We start from the raw sequence: 14,183 nt of genomic DNA on the forward strand, positions 1-14,183 counted from the left end.
GTCAATGATGCCATCGGCCGAAGAGATAAAGCAGGTCCTTTGGGATTATATTTGGGTTGGGCCATTAAAATTCACATTTTTTGGTTTGGACTTGAAAATTCCTTTTAGGCCTACTCGAGTCCATTTGAATATTGAAACGGTTAGTCAAGAACCTGAGAAAATGGCCGACCGTCGATCTTCCCTAACCGTCATTATCTTCAACGAAACTCAGATCAAGCCTCGGAGATGACCATAATCGATCCTAAATGGATCTTCTCAAAGAAGAGCTTCTCAAGAAACGGAAAAGTTTAGCTCAGGATACTGGCGGAAAGCGCGTATTCAAACGCTCCGAGATAGAACAAAAGCAAATCCAAAAGCTTCGCGAGCAAGAAAAACGCGAACTCGAAGCGAAATCTCACCGCCAATCCACTGCACCCCCCTCCAATGTCAGCGATACTTCCGCCAAACCTAACCCGTCCGCTCCCAGCACGGCATCCACAATTGCAACTTCCACCGCCGGTTCCTCCAAATCCCTCACCGATGAACAAAACATTGACAACCTCGACCTCCCAAGGCAAGAAGTCATCCGCCGCCTTCGCTTCCTCAAACAGCCTATTACGCTCTTCGGCGAAGATGACGCAGCTCGTCTCGAAAGGTTAAAATACGTCTTAAAAGCGGGTATTTTCGAGGTCGACAGCGACATGACCGACGGTCAAACCAATGACTTCTTAAGAGACATTGCCGAGCTGCGGAAGCGGCAGAAGACGGGGATTTTGAGCGATAGGAAGAGAAAGGATAGGGAAGAAGGGGAAGGAGGAGGAGAGGATAGGGAAGAAGAAGGGGGAGGAGGAGGAGGAGAGTTGAGTGGTGATGGTGGGTCCAGCGGAGTCGATATGGATAAGGATTTGAAGAGAATGAAGGTGAATTTCGATGAGCTGTGTGATGAAGATAAGATTCTGGTGTTTTTCAAGAGGTTGTTGAATGAGTGGAAACAGGAGCTGGATGAGATGGGTGAGGCTGAAAAGAGAACGGCAAAAGGGAAGTCCATGGTAGCCACGTTTAAGCAGTGCGCTCGTTACTTGAATCCATTGTTCAAGTTCTGTAGGAAGAAGGTAAACATATTTTCGCTGATTTGAATTATTGCATCTTCCTTCTTTTTCTCTATATGTTAACAAGTTAAATGATGGAGTACAGGTTTTGTAACTAAAGGAATTGAAATTTTACTTGACATACTAATGAAATCGGTAAGAATTAAGTTGTTGGACTAGCTGTTTGTTAAATCAAAATTAGAGGTATAGGACTTGTATTTGCTATTTGAGAAGACTGCAATGTTGAGAGATATTCTGTGACTTCTGTTCCCTTAATCTGGGGGTCTAGAGATGGGCGAAGCTATAGAAATTAATGAGTTGAATTATTACTCTACTGCTATTCACATATATTCATGGTATCTTCGAGTTGGAATTCTAGTGATCAAAGTGTTATTGGTGTCTGAATGTCTGTTGCTTTCTCATCGCTTGTTTTGAGATTTATTCCCTTTGAACGCTCAAACAGTTGCTTGGTTAGGGGACAGAAATCATGATGATCCGTAATTTTTAATATTTTCTTAACAAGTGTTCCCTACTAAGTGACCACATCTACTGGTGTGATGTCAAATGATCAAAGGCTTCCTGTTTTCCCAAGCTAATGGGAGCATAGGTTCTCTTTCAGGTATGTGTAGGCTAGTGGAGGCTAAATTAGGAAGAATATTAATATTGTGTGCCTGCATGAGACTAAATGGATGGGCAAGAAAGTTAAATCCATTGGTAAATAGGGTTGCAAATTATGGTATAAAATTCAAGTTGAGATGGGAATAGGAATTGGATAGGTATAATTTAAGACTGCCCTTTATCTTTTGATCAGAAACATTCATTATAAGCACTGAACTGAATAACTAACTCAACCAACTTAACTAACTAGCTAACCAGAACTCACATATATACAAGGTGAGACTCAAACCTAGGATCACTAAGTTCTCTAGGCCTCTACCTTAGTCAGCCAAGGCTTCATTGGCTTAGACTGCCAGTTGGTTGATGAGGTTGTTGACATTAGGAGGACAATAGGATCTTGGCTTTAACTTATACTAGGTAGCAAAGACTTTAAAATTTAAATATTATCAGTACTTATGCACCTCCAATAGGCTTAGATGATTCTAGTAAGCTACGATTTTGGGAGGAGTAAGACAAAGCGGAGCAAGGAACTGCCAATTACTTGGATAAAGTGGACTTGGACAATTTTGCGACATTAAAGCTTGTCTGTTTGGCTTGGTTTATTAATTCCATGTAAAGAGTTATGAGACTGTTAATATGGTCAATAATTTCAAATAGCATTAAAGTGTAATGGTCAATGAAGTCTTCATGAAGATATTCAGGGGACTGTGTTGTATAGCCAATCATTGGTAAACCTGGAGTTCAGATGGATAGTAGATTCATCTTTATATCAAGGTTTTGTCAGCCTTGTTGCATGCTAAGTTGTTTACTGCCTGCATTCTGGTTAGATTTATAGTCAACCATGTCCTGCAGCATTTATCTTGGTGGTCTGCTCCCTGAGTCCCTGTTTGTGGTAAATAGAGTCACTGAACCTATAGTTTCTCTAACACAATTAAAAAGGTTTAAGCTCCAAAAGTGCATACTGCTTCAGTATGATTCCATTCACGAGCATGACTCACCCTTTGCTGGATATTATGAAGTTAAGTCGCTTTCAAATATGAATTGATCCCCATGCTTTGAACTTGCATTATTGCCCCATACTAATTGTGTGAAATTGGTTTCTACAAAGCATTACAGTTCCTTATGGTTTTAGCAGTGTTTAATGGTTGGGAAGTTGCCTTTTTTTCCCCAGCACCTTTTGATTCCTTTTTTTTTTTTTTTTTCAATCTATGAGAAGATTAAACAGAGAGCCAACCAGTTATTTGTTGAAATTTTCTATAGGTATCCACTGTGTTTGTTTGCGGCATTGTGCACAGAACTTAGATTTCACAAGACTCAGTATTTACTTGTCATGTTTTCGAATGGCAGGTGCTTCCTGATGATATCCGTCAAGCATTGTTGGTGGTGGTCGAATGCTGCATGAAGAGGGACTACCTGGCTGCCATGGACCATTACATTAAGATGGCTATCGGTAATGCACCCTGGCCAATCGGTGTCACCATGGTTGGTATCCATGAACGTTCAGCTCGTGAGAAGATCTATACCAATAGTGTTGCCCACATAATGAACGATGAGACTACTCGCAAATACTTGCAATCAGTGAAAAGGCTAATGACCTTTTGCCAACGACGATATCCTACCCTTCCATCTAAAGCAGTTGAGTTCAACAGCTTGGCTAATGGTAGTGATTTACAGTCATTGCTAGCAGAAGAGAGGGATTCCGGGGTTAGTTCCTCAGATGACAAGCTTAGGTTAATGCCCACTCCAACGGACACCTGATTATCTTCTTATTTTTCCTGGGGTTTTAAATTGCTATATTATTCCCGAGAAGTTGATTATGTTGGAGGAAATATGTCCAGAAAAGCAAAGAGAAGATCTGCAAGCTGACGCTTATCTCGTCATTATAAAATGAGGTATAAGTTCTCATTAACTGATATATACATACACTATTGGTGTGTTTGGTAAGATGGATAGCATTGGATTGATTGGATTAGGTCATCTTATGGTTGGTGTGTGGGCAAAGCCTAAAGCTTGGATGATTTTTGTTTTCATTCTGTTCCTTATGGACAAAATTAAGAGTAAGAGTGAGATAAAATGATTGTTTAATTGATTTTTATAAAATAAAAAAAACTATTTTAGAAAATTCATTTAATTTTTAGAAAATACTTTTAAGTGAAGAATAAATTATTCTGTTCTTTCTATGTCTCATTTTCTTCTCTTTTAGCAGCAAAAGAATTAACGGAAGAAAAAATTATTTTGAAAAGAGAGAATTTAATAAAATTTAATAAATTATGATTAAATTTAAATATGTTTTTAAAAATATTGCTTTTATTTTTAATAAAATTGATTTTTCAAAAGGTTTGCTGTCAAAGCAATTCTTTTCTTTATTCAAAAGAAAAGTAAAAGAAGGAAAAAGAAAGGCTTTAACAGTAAAATAGTCTTTGAAGTATACTCTGATTACCAGATTAACCTTTAATGTTTTTCTTTATGGGTTTTTTTTGTCATAAGTAGTTCCTAATGTTTTATTCCGTCTAATGTTTTATTCCGTCCCATATTTTTGACCTTGAACTATAATTTTATTAGAAAACACATGGTACACGGAAAAAAATTTTAATTAAATTCTTTCTTTTTTCATTTTCTTCCTCCTCTCTCTCTCCCAATTGTATATGCTGCTGGAAAATAATTCAAAATATCATTTCCTAGTTGTTTTGGTTTAAATAAGTTTTTTGGCATGTGAGTTGGAGTCAAAATAGTTTGTTGTTTGTTCCTTTATTTATGTTAGATTCAAATCTTTGTGGGTTAGTGGTTTGTGTAGTTGGAGATGTGGCTGAAATTGTTTAGACTGTAAGGCAATATCTTTCCACTGTTTAATATATCCTCCTTTGACTTTTTTTCTCTGTTTAATATATCCTCCTTTGACTTTTTTTTTTACTTCTTTTGGCTCTGTTTTTTCAGTATTAAAAGATCTTTTTTAGCATTTTGGTATCAGAGCATATTCAATATTTGAAGTTTTAAGGGGAAACATTTTATTTGCTGTCATACAAATATTGACTGAAACCTGACCTGTTTTTTTCTCTTAGTAACACACTTTCCATCATCAAACAAGATAGAGATCCACTATCCAACAGTTGTCTGACACTAAGCAAGTTATGTGCCAAACTACAGCAAATAAAACATTTTAAGTGAGTTTTATTTTGCCTTGACTAGTTTGGACAGCAACTGTTCCTTCGCCTTCCACTTGTATCTGCTTGTTATCACCAAGGCAAAATTTTCTTCTTTTTCGTCTTGTCCAATTCCTTAAAAACGGACTTGATGAGAACAACCACTATCCACGAACCAAACACCAGCTTCTTTTTCAGCAACTACAGAAACAACGTACTTTCCTCTTCTTCTTTCTCTGCATAACTAGCGCAATTATTCTTAGACCAACAATTTGCTTCAATGTGTCTAAATCTGCGACAATGATGGCATTGTACCCTGCCACGACTATTTTTCCGTTTGTATTGGCTTCTACCTCTACCATGTCCCCTACCTCTAAAAGTAACTCTTTCATATCCCGGAGTACCCTGCTCAAGTTTTTCATTTGAAGGAAGAATCGAACTGTAGTAGAGATGGCCCAAAGCATGTTGAAAAGCCAAGACCTTCAGATCAACTTCGGGCAAAGGCTGTTCGTACTGCAGTTTACTTGTGCAGTTTACTTGCTGAATATTTCTTCTACTAGAGCAATCTTGAACCGAACACCTTTTGAAGCTTGGATAGGTAGAAGGCCATTGATGAGGCATTTGAGAATTCTTGGTTGCATTGCATTTACTCTAGTGAATTGTCAATAGTTTCATAAGCTTGATAAAGGGTCTGAAAAGTGTATCTTTGTTGGATATTGTTCACAATCCAATCCAAAGCTTTTAGACCGTGTAATCCCATAAATGGGAAAATCATTATCAGAAGAGATGTGGAATTTGGTAAAGAATCATGCTGGAAATGGGAAAGCAGACAGGAAGTCTTAGAAGAAGATCCGTTGTCCATTCTTAAAACATCTCATTTTAATGTTAATGGTACCAGACTCAGAAGATTCAAATGACACTCCACGTGGGTTCAGCTCACTTGACGAAATTTATGAAATATGTACTTTTGCTCTATTTGGTTAGATCCTACTTACTTTGAGGAAGCTGCGGCAAAAAAGAGAGTGGAGAAATGCTATGGAAGAAGAGCTTGCATCTGTGGGCAAAAATAGTAAAATGTTATTTCCTTGGAATTAGAGTGAAACTAGGGAAAGATGGAATTTTGATCTCGCAAAGGAACTATGTTGTTGATCTTTGGAAAAAGTTTATGTTTAGTTGCAAGGTTGTTGGTACTCCAATGAATGTGAATGAAAAATTACAGCTTGAAGATGGTACTGAGAAGTCTGATGGTAGATATTTCGAAGCTTAGTTGGAGGGTTGATCTACTTGACTCAGACACGTCCAAATATAGTTTTCTCAGTTGGAGTCATTTCAAGATTCATGCACAGCCCCCACGAAGCATCATCTTGGAGCAGCTAATAGAATCTCGCGTTATATTGCTCGAACTACAACTTTTGGGCTGTGGTACTCACATAATCCTAATTTCATTTTATGTGGTTTTACTGATAGTGATTGGGCAGGAGCCTTGGATTATAGAAAAGGTCTCTGAAAACTTCTTTATTCTTGGATCAGCAGCTATTTCTTGGAGCTATAAAAAACAACTAACGGTTGCAATGTCATCATCTAAAGCCGAGTATGTTGCAGCGGCATCCTCAGCATGTCAAACATTGTGGTTGAGAAAATTGCTTGCTGACCTTCACCAAGAGCAAAAAGGAGCAACGGCAATTTTCCGTGACAATTTATCAGCAACAGCAATGACAAAAAATCCAGTTTCCCCTGGAAGGTCAAAGCTCATAGAGATTCGGTATTATCTTAACCAAGAGCTGGTTGCAAAAGGATTGATCAAGTTGAAGCACTGCAACACTGAAGAACAAGCAGTATATATACTTAACAAAGCACTTCTTAAAGCAAAAACACAACTACTTCGTGCTTGGTCTTGGTGTTTGTGATTTTGAATTAAGGGGGTGCCGGAAAATAATTCAAAATATTATTTGTAGTTGTTTTGGTTTAAATAAGTCTTTTGACATGTGAGTTGAAAGAGTCGAAATAGTTTGTTTGTTTATTCCTTTATTTATGTTAGATTCAAATCTTTTTGGGTTAGTGGTTAGTCATGGCAAGTCTAGCGGGAGATGTGGCTGAAATTGTTTGGACTGTAAGGCAACATCTTTTCACTGTTCAATATATCCTCCTTTGACAGTGTTCTCTGCTCTATATTTTCGGTTTTAAAAGATCTTTTTGAGCATATGCTTCCTGCCTTGATGGATCATCAGTAGTGCTTAGCCTTGATTTAATGGATAAGAAAAATTTGCAGATTGTATAGCCTACGCAGAGGGCTGCTTGTCTAACTTGTCGGCTTGTATTTGCCGTAATTTGTAACTACTGAATGATAAATGCTTTTCGTGATAACTGTCATGGTTTATTACCTATTATATTTCCATTACTTCTTATCAAATGAAGACAATGAATGCCGGTCATGCAGATACAAATTTCATGGATAATTTCCAGCAATATTTTCTTTTTGTTTTATATTATCTTGATGTTGCTACTGCTTCAAATTTTATTCTCATCCCTAGCTATTTTTTCACATCTAGTTTCATGGCTTCTCAGTGAAAAATATGCAGGCACTTGAATGGCGGATTAGGTTGACCAAAAACTTGCCAAAGGAGTTTGATCAGGCTCAGAACAGTGATGCCTGTATACCTAGACATTGCACAATGTTTATAATTGCCTCTGCTATTGCCAAGAATAGAGCAGTGCTTTGATGCATCTCATAACTGATTTATCAGGAATGGTTATAAATTTATGCAAACTTGGATGGCAAATTACACACAATGGTTTCCTTGACAGAATAAGCTCAACCATATTAGTCATACGTTGGAACCAGTAATCAACTATTTTGGATATTAAGTACAGGTTTTGTAAAACTAAAAATAACGTTGAAACTGCTCACATGGTGTCTGATCCATCTCTGTGCAGATGGATGTCACAGATGTAGGAATTTGCGATTCGGGGAATCGAACCCCGGTCAGTACCGTGGGAGGGTACTATGATACCACTACACTAGATGCGCTAATTTGATCATTTTGCACATTAATAATAACTACTAACTAAATCAAGGCTGGAACCATATACATGGAAGAGGGAGAGAGGAGAAAGAGGAAGAAAATAGTGAGGAGATGGAGAGAGAAGGAAGAAAAAGGAAACTAATTTAATTATTTTTCATGTGTTATGATTTGATTTGTCTAAATTGTCACTTGTTTTCTTTTATGGAGTCATAGTTCATGAGCCAAAATTAAGTAACAAAATAAAACGTTGTTAATCTGAGTTCAAAGCCACCTTTTGTTCAATATAGAGGGACAAAGCCTAAAAGAAAATTACAACAAAGCGCAAGGTTTGGCCCAACCTGATGCAATTTCTTGAGACTTAGAAAGTTTAAAAAATTGCTTGAAGGATGGATCCTCTCGAATAGGTTCAAATTGGGGTGGAAACCCTGACCCGGAATACTCAAATGATTTAAGGAACCAAAGTTATAATGGAACCCGGCCTGCTTAAACTTGACGAATTACTTGAACCTTGGTATAAGGAAGTCACCACACTTCAGAATGGGAAAACAAAGAGAAAAGACAACAGTTAAACGCCACAAACTTATGAAAGTTTGATAAAATCGATAAGTTCAGTTAAGAACTGTAGAAAGAAGAATCTCACAAAATATGTTTTTGTATTAAAAATGGTCTTCCCAAAATGCTCAATTACGAAGCTATTTATATGCTCTAAATTGCCTATTCAAATCCGGTATCTAATTGTGTTGATACTAGTTTTAAACTTGTTCGCACTTGTATTTATATGTTCGCACTCATAGCATTAAAGTTCGGTTTATGCTTAAGGATGGCGCATGAATTGGTCGAATAATCATGTTGCTTCAGTTGGTGCATTCATGCATGCTTAGTCATGAAGCATTCTTCAAGTTCCATGAATGAGCAGCCCTTGAATTCACCTTAATCCCCCTGGCCAAAAGTACATTTAATGGCTCATGCACATCTTAATTTGATGATTTAATGCGTCTTGGATACTTGAATGGACAGCTTGAATTTGATGAATTCATCTCCCATGTTGCCACCGTCCATGCACTTGTATTATTGTCATGAATCCTTTACCTTTAAGGAATGCATGTTGACATGTATCTTGCACACCATATGAAAAGCCACATGAGCCTTATTGAAAGCTTCAATCATGAAGATTCTGAAAGGTTCCTTTGTGCATGCATTGTCGAAATGCATGGCCACCTACATCAAGTATAAATAGGAACACTTAAACACATTTTCTTCACTCAAAATTCAACCATGAACTTAGAAACTATACTTTGACTCACACGTATATACATATATTCAAAAACAAATGACTCAAACATGGTAAAATAACACACACATTAAAACTAACTTAGCAACTTAGAGATAAAACATATGAACACATTCAAACATGTGGAATAATTTAACTAACAAATAACTTGACACATAACTAAAATAACACACACATTAAAACTAGCTTAGCAACTTAGAGATAAAACATATGAACACATTCAAACATGTGGAATAATTTAACTAACAAATAACTTGACACATAACACGTTAAATCAACAAAACATGGAAATATTAAGCTAAGCACTCATTTGAATATTTTCATTTTAGTTTTGGCCCCTCGCTCTTGGGCCAATCTTGAGTTTTTCTTGATGAGTCACATGATGTGACTGGAATCACATCACAACCAAAGTCCAGTGCCAAAAGAAACTCTTGTTGTTGCTCACTGCCACTGTTATTATAGTATGAGGAAGAGAGGGAGAGGGATTCGTGAGGGAGTGAAAGGTTACCGCAACTGCAAAATAGCATGTGCATCTCTAGCGGAGCTCAAAAAAACGATGAAACTACTTCAGTGCTGGCAAGAAAACCAAATGGAAGAGTCACAATCGGAAATATCGACAAAATAGCCACCAAAAGCAAGTCTGGTAAACAAATAATTTTTTTATTTTTTAAAATTTATTATTATATATTTTTTGAAAATACTTATGTATTTTTATATATTTCTTTATTTTTTTTAGAATTAGGATCAAATTGAGATCGTTTGTAAATTTTAAGGGTTAACTTTTTAAAATTATAACTAAATTAATATAATATGTAAAATTTGAGAGCTAAATTTGTTATTATATCAATTTTTCAACTAGCACATCACCCTCTCGTTAGTGTAATTAACGGAAATGGACCCAAAAAAAAATAATCTCAATTAGTTGGGTGACCAAAAAAAAATCTATAGCTGGGTTACCAATTTAAAAAAAAAAAACATAGTTGAGTGACAAAAAAAAGCCCATAGTTGGGTAACCTATGGTGTAATTTACCCTAAAAGGAAAAGCATGTGGCTTTACAAGGAATTAATTGGATTTTGTAGGAAAAACTTGGGTCATTACAAGAAAAATCATTTTATCTCTTTAATTCCTTTAACTTTTTTATTTTCTAGAATTAATTTTAAATTTTTTCCTAATAAAAAGGCAAATATCGGAGAGTTTTACAGGGAATTACATAGGTTTTTATAGGGAAATTTTGAGTTTTTACCTAAAAAATTCTATATTTTTCATTTCATTTTTGCCCTTCTAAAATTAATTTAAGTTTTTTCTAGTAATGAATTACCTAGGGGTTTTACAAGGAAAAACTTACGTTTTACAAGGAATTAAGTTATAAAGAAAACTTAAGTTTTATCATTGCAATTGAATAATTCAATTATTTGTAAAGATCTATATATATATATATATATATATAGATAAAGTTAGGTGACTGAATGAGTATACAATAGCATTGAATTAATGGTGAGTGATCAAAATGAGAATAGTTTTTAACCACAGTACTTAAAATGAAAATATTTTTATACTACGATGCCTAAAATGAATATTTTAATTTTTTAGTGCTTAAAATAAAATTTATGGAAGTTGGTGACCAATTGAGGAGTTTACTTTTTTTTTTTGAAAAGTGCATCTTATTAAATGCTTAAATTATATTTCAAATGTAAGTAAAATATAAACTAAATAACAGTCAACTTAAACTTGTGAGTTATTGGTGGGTGTTCACTTTTCTAAAATCAACTTTGAATCATCATTATATCAAAAAATATGTATAAAACATAATAATAATGTATAAATATCTATTATCTACCTCCTTAAGATTAAAAATTATGAAATATATTTTTATAGTCTTCATCTTTGAATAAAATTTTAAAATATCTTTTAAAAAGATAATTACATTCTTATTATTTATCTATATTTTTATTTATTTATTATATATTTTAATTAAAATAGTAAAAATTTAATTACATATTAAAATATTAAAATACAATAAAATTAAATATGTTTGACTTATTTCATTAAAAATATGTTTTACTTCAATTAAAATTAAGGATTTCAAATTTAGATTTAGTTTATTTATATATTAACCTTGAAAATTACTTAGTTTTTTATCTTTTATAAGGTTTTCATAGAAAAATAAATTAATTAAAATAAAAATAAAAATAAATTCAACTAAAATTAATATAAAATTAAAATTAAATTTTAAATATTTAACATGTATTTACATAAAATATTTATAAAAAAAAAGTAAAAGAGAATGACAAAAACGAAACATAATTTTCATTGATGTTTTTTATGAGCTTATAAGAAATTTTAAGATCCTTTATTTGAGTCTTACCTTATATGAAACATGTGAGAGTTTTAGTCTATATTTATACTAGTTTATATTTCTCTAATGATTGATTAATTCTTGTTGAGAATGCCTCATATTTTAGTCAAATAAGAAATTATTTACAAGTCAAGTTAAACAAAATATATTTTCTTTCTAGAAGATTTAGTATAATGTATTTAGCATTTATTAGCATAGTTCACTTGACCTATAAATAGGCTCTTTTACAACCTTAGAAAATGCACTCATTAGAGATTATAACTCATAACACTTTTGGAGAATTTTGTGTTTATGTTTTGAGGGTTCTTTGTTTTCAGGTTTTGGGGTTTAGTTTTATTTTCATCTTTTGTACTCTTTATTCTTTTGCCATTATAGTAAAATTATATTTGCTCGTGGTTTTTTATCCTCTTTGGAGGGGTTTTTCTATGTTAAATTTGTGTGTTCAATTTGTCAATTTCTTCAGCTATTTTTACTTGTTCATTGCTTAACCGGGTCGATCCCCAACAAGTAGTACCAGAGCTAGTTCAATTTCCGCAAATCAGCCCGTTCAGATATGGCAACAACAATGTTTGACATTGATAAATTCGATGGTGTCACAAATTTCAATTTGTGGCAAGTTCGGATGATGGCAATTCTAATTCAAAATGACCTAAAAAAGGTCGTTATCGAGAAAAAGTCCTAGAATCTAAATCAGTTAGAATGGGAAGAGCTTGATGAAAAAGCCCTGTCTACAATCCAGTTGTGCCTCGCTAATAGGGTATTGCAGGAGGTGTTGATGAAGAAGACCCTATTCGCCTTGTGGAAAATGTTAGAAACTCTTTACACCACTAAGCCTTTGGCTAATCGTTTAGTGTTAAAACAACATTTATTTACGTTTAGCACGAACGAATGTGAGCTTCCTAGAGATCACACCAGTTAATTCATTACCCTTTTAGGTGATTTAAATAACGTTGAGGTTCAGATTGACGATGAAGATCAGGTTATGCTATTATTATGTTCTTTACCCCCTTCATACAAGTCTTTCAAGAAGACCCTGATTTATGACAGAGGCAACTCTCTTTTGAGGATGTAAAGGGTCATTTTTTGAGTAAAGACAAACTCGACAATAAGTTTGGTTCGGATAGCAAGACGGATAATCAAGCTTCCGTTTTGGTAGCATCAAAGAAGCGAGACAAAAGGTGTCACTATCGTAAGAAGTTAGGTCACGTCAAAGCAGATTGTTATAAACTGCGACATAAAAGAGCTGCTAAGAGTAACAAGAAAAATGTAGCTGGTGTTAATTTGGCCTACGAAAGCAGTGATGATTTCTTATTAGTGTCAACGAGCGAAAACTCTGAGCTTACATCTGTGTGGATCCTAGATTCGGGATGTTCTTTCCACATTTGTCCCAATAGAGAATGGTTCTCCATATACAGTTCGATTGAAGGTGGAGTTGTGCGCATGGGAAACGATTCATCCAATAAGGTAATTAGTATTGGTACTATTAAAATTAGGATGCACGATGGGACGATTAGGACACTCTCAGAAGTTAGGCATGTACCTGATTTACAAAATAATCTCATCTCTTTGAGTATTTTAGACTTGAAAGGTTGCAGAATCAATATCGAGTCAAGCGACATTAAGGTGTTTCGTGGGGCTATAGTTTTCTCAAAAGGTAAAAGGACCGGCAGCCTTTATATTCTAGAAGGTTCTATAGTGACCGATGAAATCAGACATCCCTCGTCCGTTACAGAGTCAAAGTCAACTTGATTAGAACAGAGGCAACTTGGTCATAGGAGGGGAAAATGTATGATCGTTTTGTTGAAAAGAGGCTCCTTTTTGGATGCAGGTTTTGAAAAGTTAGGGCACTGTGTTCATGAAAATTAAACTTGGGTTCGTTTTGATTTGACAGTGCACAAGTCGAAGGCTAGAAGTCTTATAGCTTCTAAGCACAAATTCGACTTAGTTAATTCCTTGCATAGTTCAAGATAAGACTATGAAGGACTTTGACAAAAATGGCGTTGTGGGAATACAAGTCAAGGTGGAGATTTGTTGAATATGCCTCATATTTCAGTCAAATAAGAGATTGCTTACAAGTCAAGTTAAACAAAATATATTTTCTTTCTAAAAGATTTAGTATTTATAAGTATAATATATTTAACATTTCTTAGCATAATTTATTTGACCTACAAATTTAGCCTGTAAATGGGTGCTTTTACAGCCTTAAAAAATACATCATTAGAGATCATAACTCATAATACTTTTGGAGAATTTTGTGTTTATGTTTTGAAGGTTCTTTATTTTCGGGTTTTGGGGTTAGTTTTATCTTCATCTTTTGTACTCTTTGTTCTTTTGCCATTATAGTAAAATTATCTTTACTCGTGATTTTTTATCATCTTTGGAGAAGTTTTTCCACGTTAAATTTTTATTTTCAATTTCTCAATTTCTTCTGCTATTTTTACTTGTTGGTTACTTAATCGAGTCAATCCCAAACAATTTTAGTTATAGTTATTAGAATTTATTTTTGTAATTAAAATTATGATTATATATGTAACTCCAAAGAAAAAATAAACCTGACAAATATTAATTATGTTTTAGCTTATTAGATTTTAATTGTTTCTAATTAAAAATTTTGAATGTAAGAATTGAAGATAAAATAAATAAATTACATTATGTTTTAATAGATTATTGGAATTTTTGAATATAAA

The 14,183-nt window shown here is 34.3% G+C and overlaps 1 protein-coding gene across 4 annotated transcripts; it reads left to right on the forward strand.

Annotated features, from left to right (window-relative positions):
• The first annotated feature begins 131 nt into the window (after window positions 1–131).
• LOC108469631 (uncharacterized) lies at window positions 132–7,615 on the forward strand. Of its 4 annotated transcripts, none has more exons than XR_008287105.1 (4): window positions 132–1,091; window positions 3,033–3,577; window positions 4,745–6,247; window positions 6,356–7,189. XR_008287105.1 is itself a non-coding variant. In XM_053031753.1 (2 exons), exons 1-2 carry the CDS (start codon window positions 246–248, stop codon window positions 3,441–3,443), a joined length of 1,257 nt encoding a protein of 418 aa, XP_052887713.1. In that variant the 5' UTR covers window positions 132–245; the 3' UTR covers window positions 3,444–7,189. The 4 variants fall into 4 exon arrangements, 1 of the variants encoding a protein (XP_052887713.1); XR_008287106.1 differs by having other exon boundaries at window positions 6,359–7,189; XR_008287107.1 differs by lacking the exons at window positions 4,745–6,247; window positions 6,356–7,189 and adding an exon at window positions 7,391–7,615.
• The last annotated feature ends 6,568 nt before the right edge of the window (window positions 7,616–14,183 follow it).

Source organism: Gossypium arboreum, chromosome 8 (genome assembly GCF_025698485.1).
Source record: "Gossypium arboreum isolate Shixiya-1 chromosome 8, ASM2569848v2, whole genome shotgun sequence".
NCBI classification, from domain to species: Eukaryota; Viridiplantae; Streptophyta; class Magnoliopsida; order Malvales; family Malvaceae; genus Gossypium; species Gossypium arboreum.

Bases quoted from the DNA above. Each gene is read 5' to 3' on its own strand.
- LOC108469631 (XM_053031753.1), top strand. From the start codon at position 246: ATGGATCTTCTCAAAGAAGAGCTTCTCAAGAAACGGAAAAGTTTAGCT. The intron at 1,092-3,032 runs GTAAACATATTT...TTCGAATGGCAG, and splicing joins TCAAGTTCTGTAGGAAGAAG to GTGCTTCCTGATGATATCCG.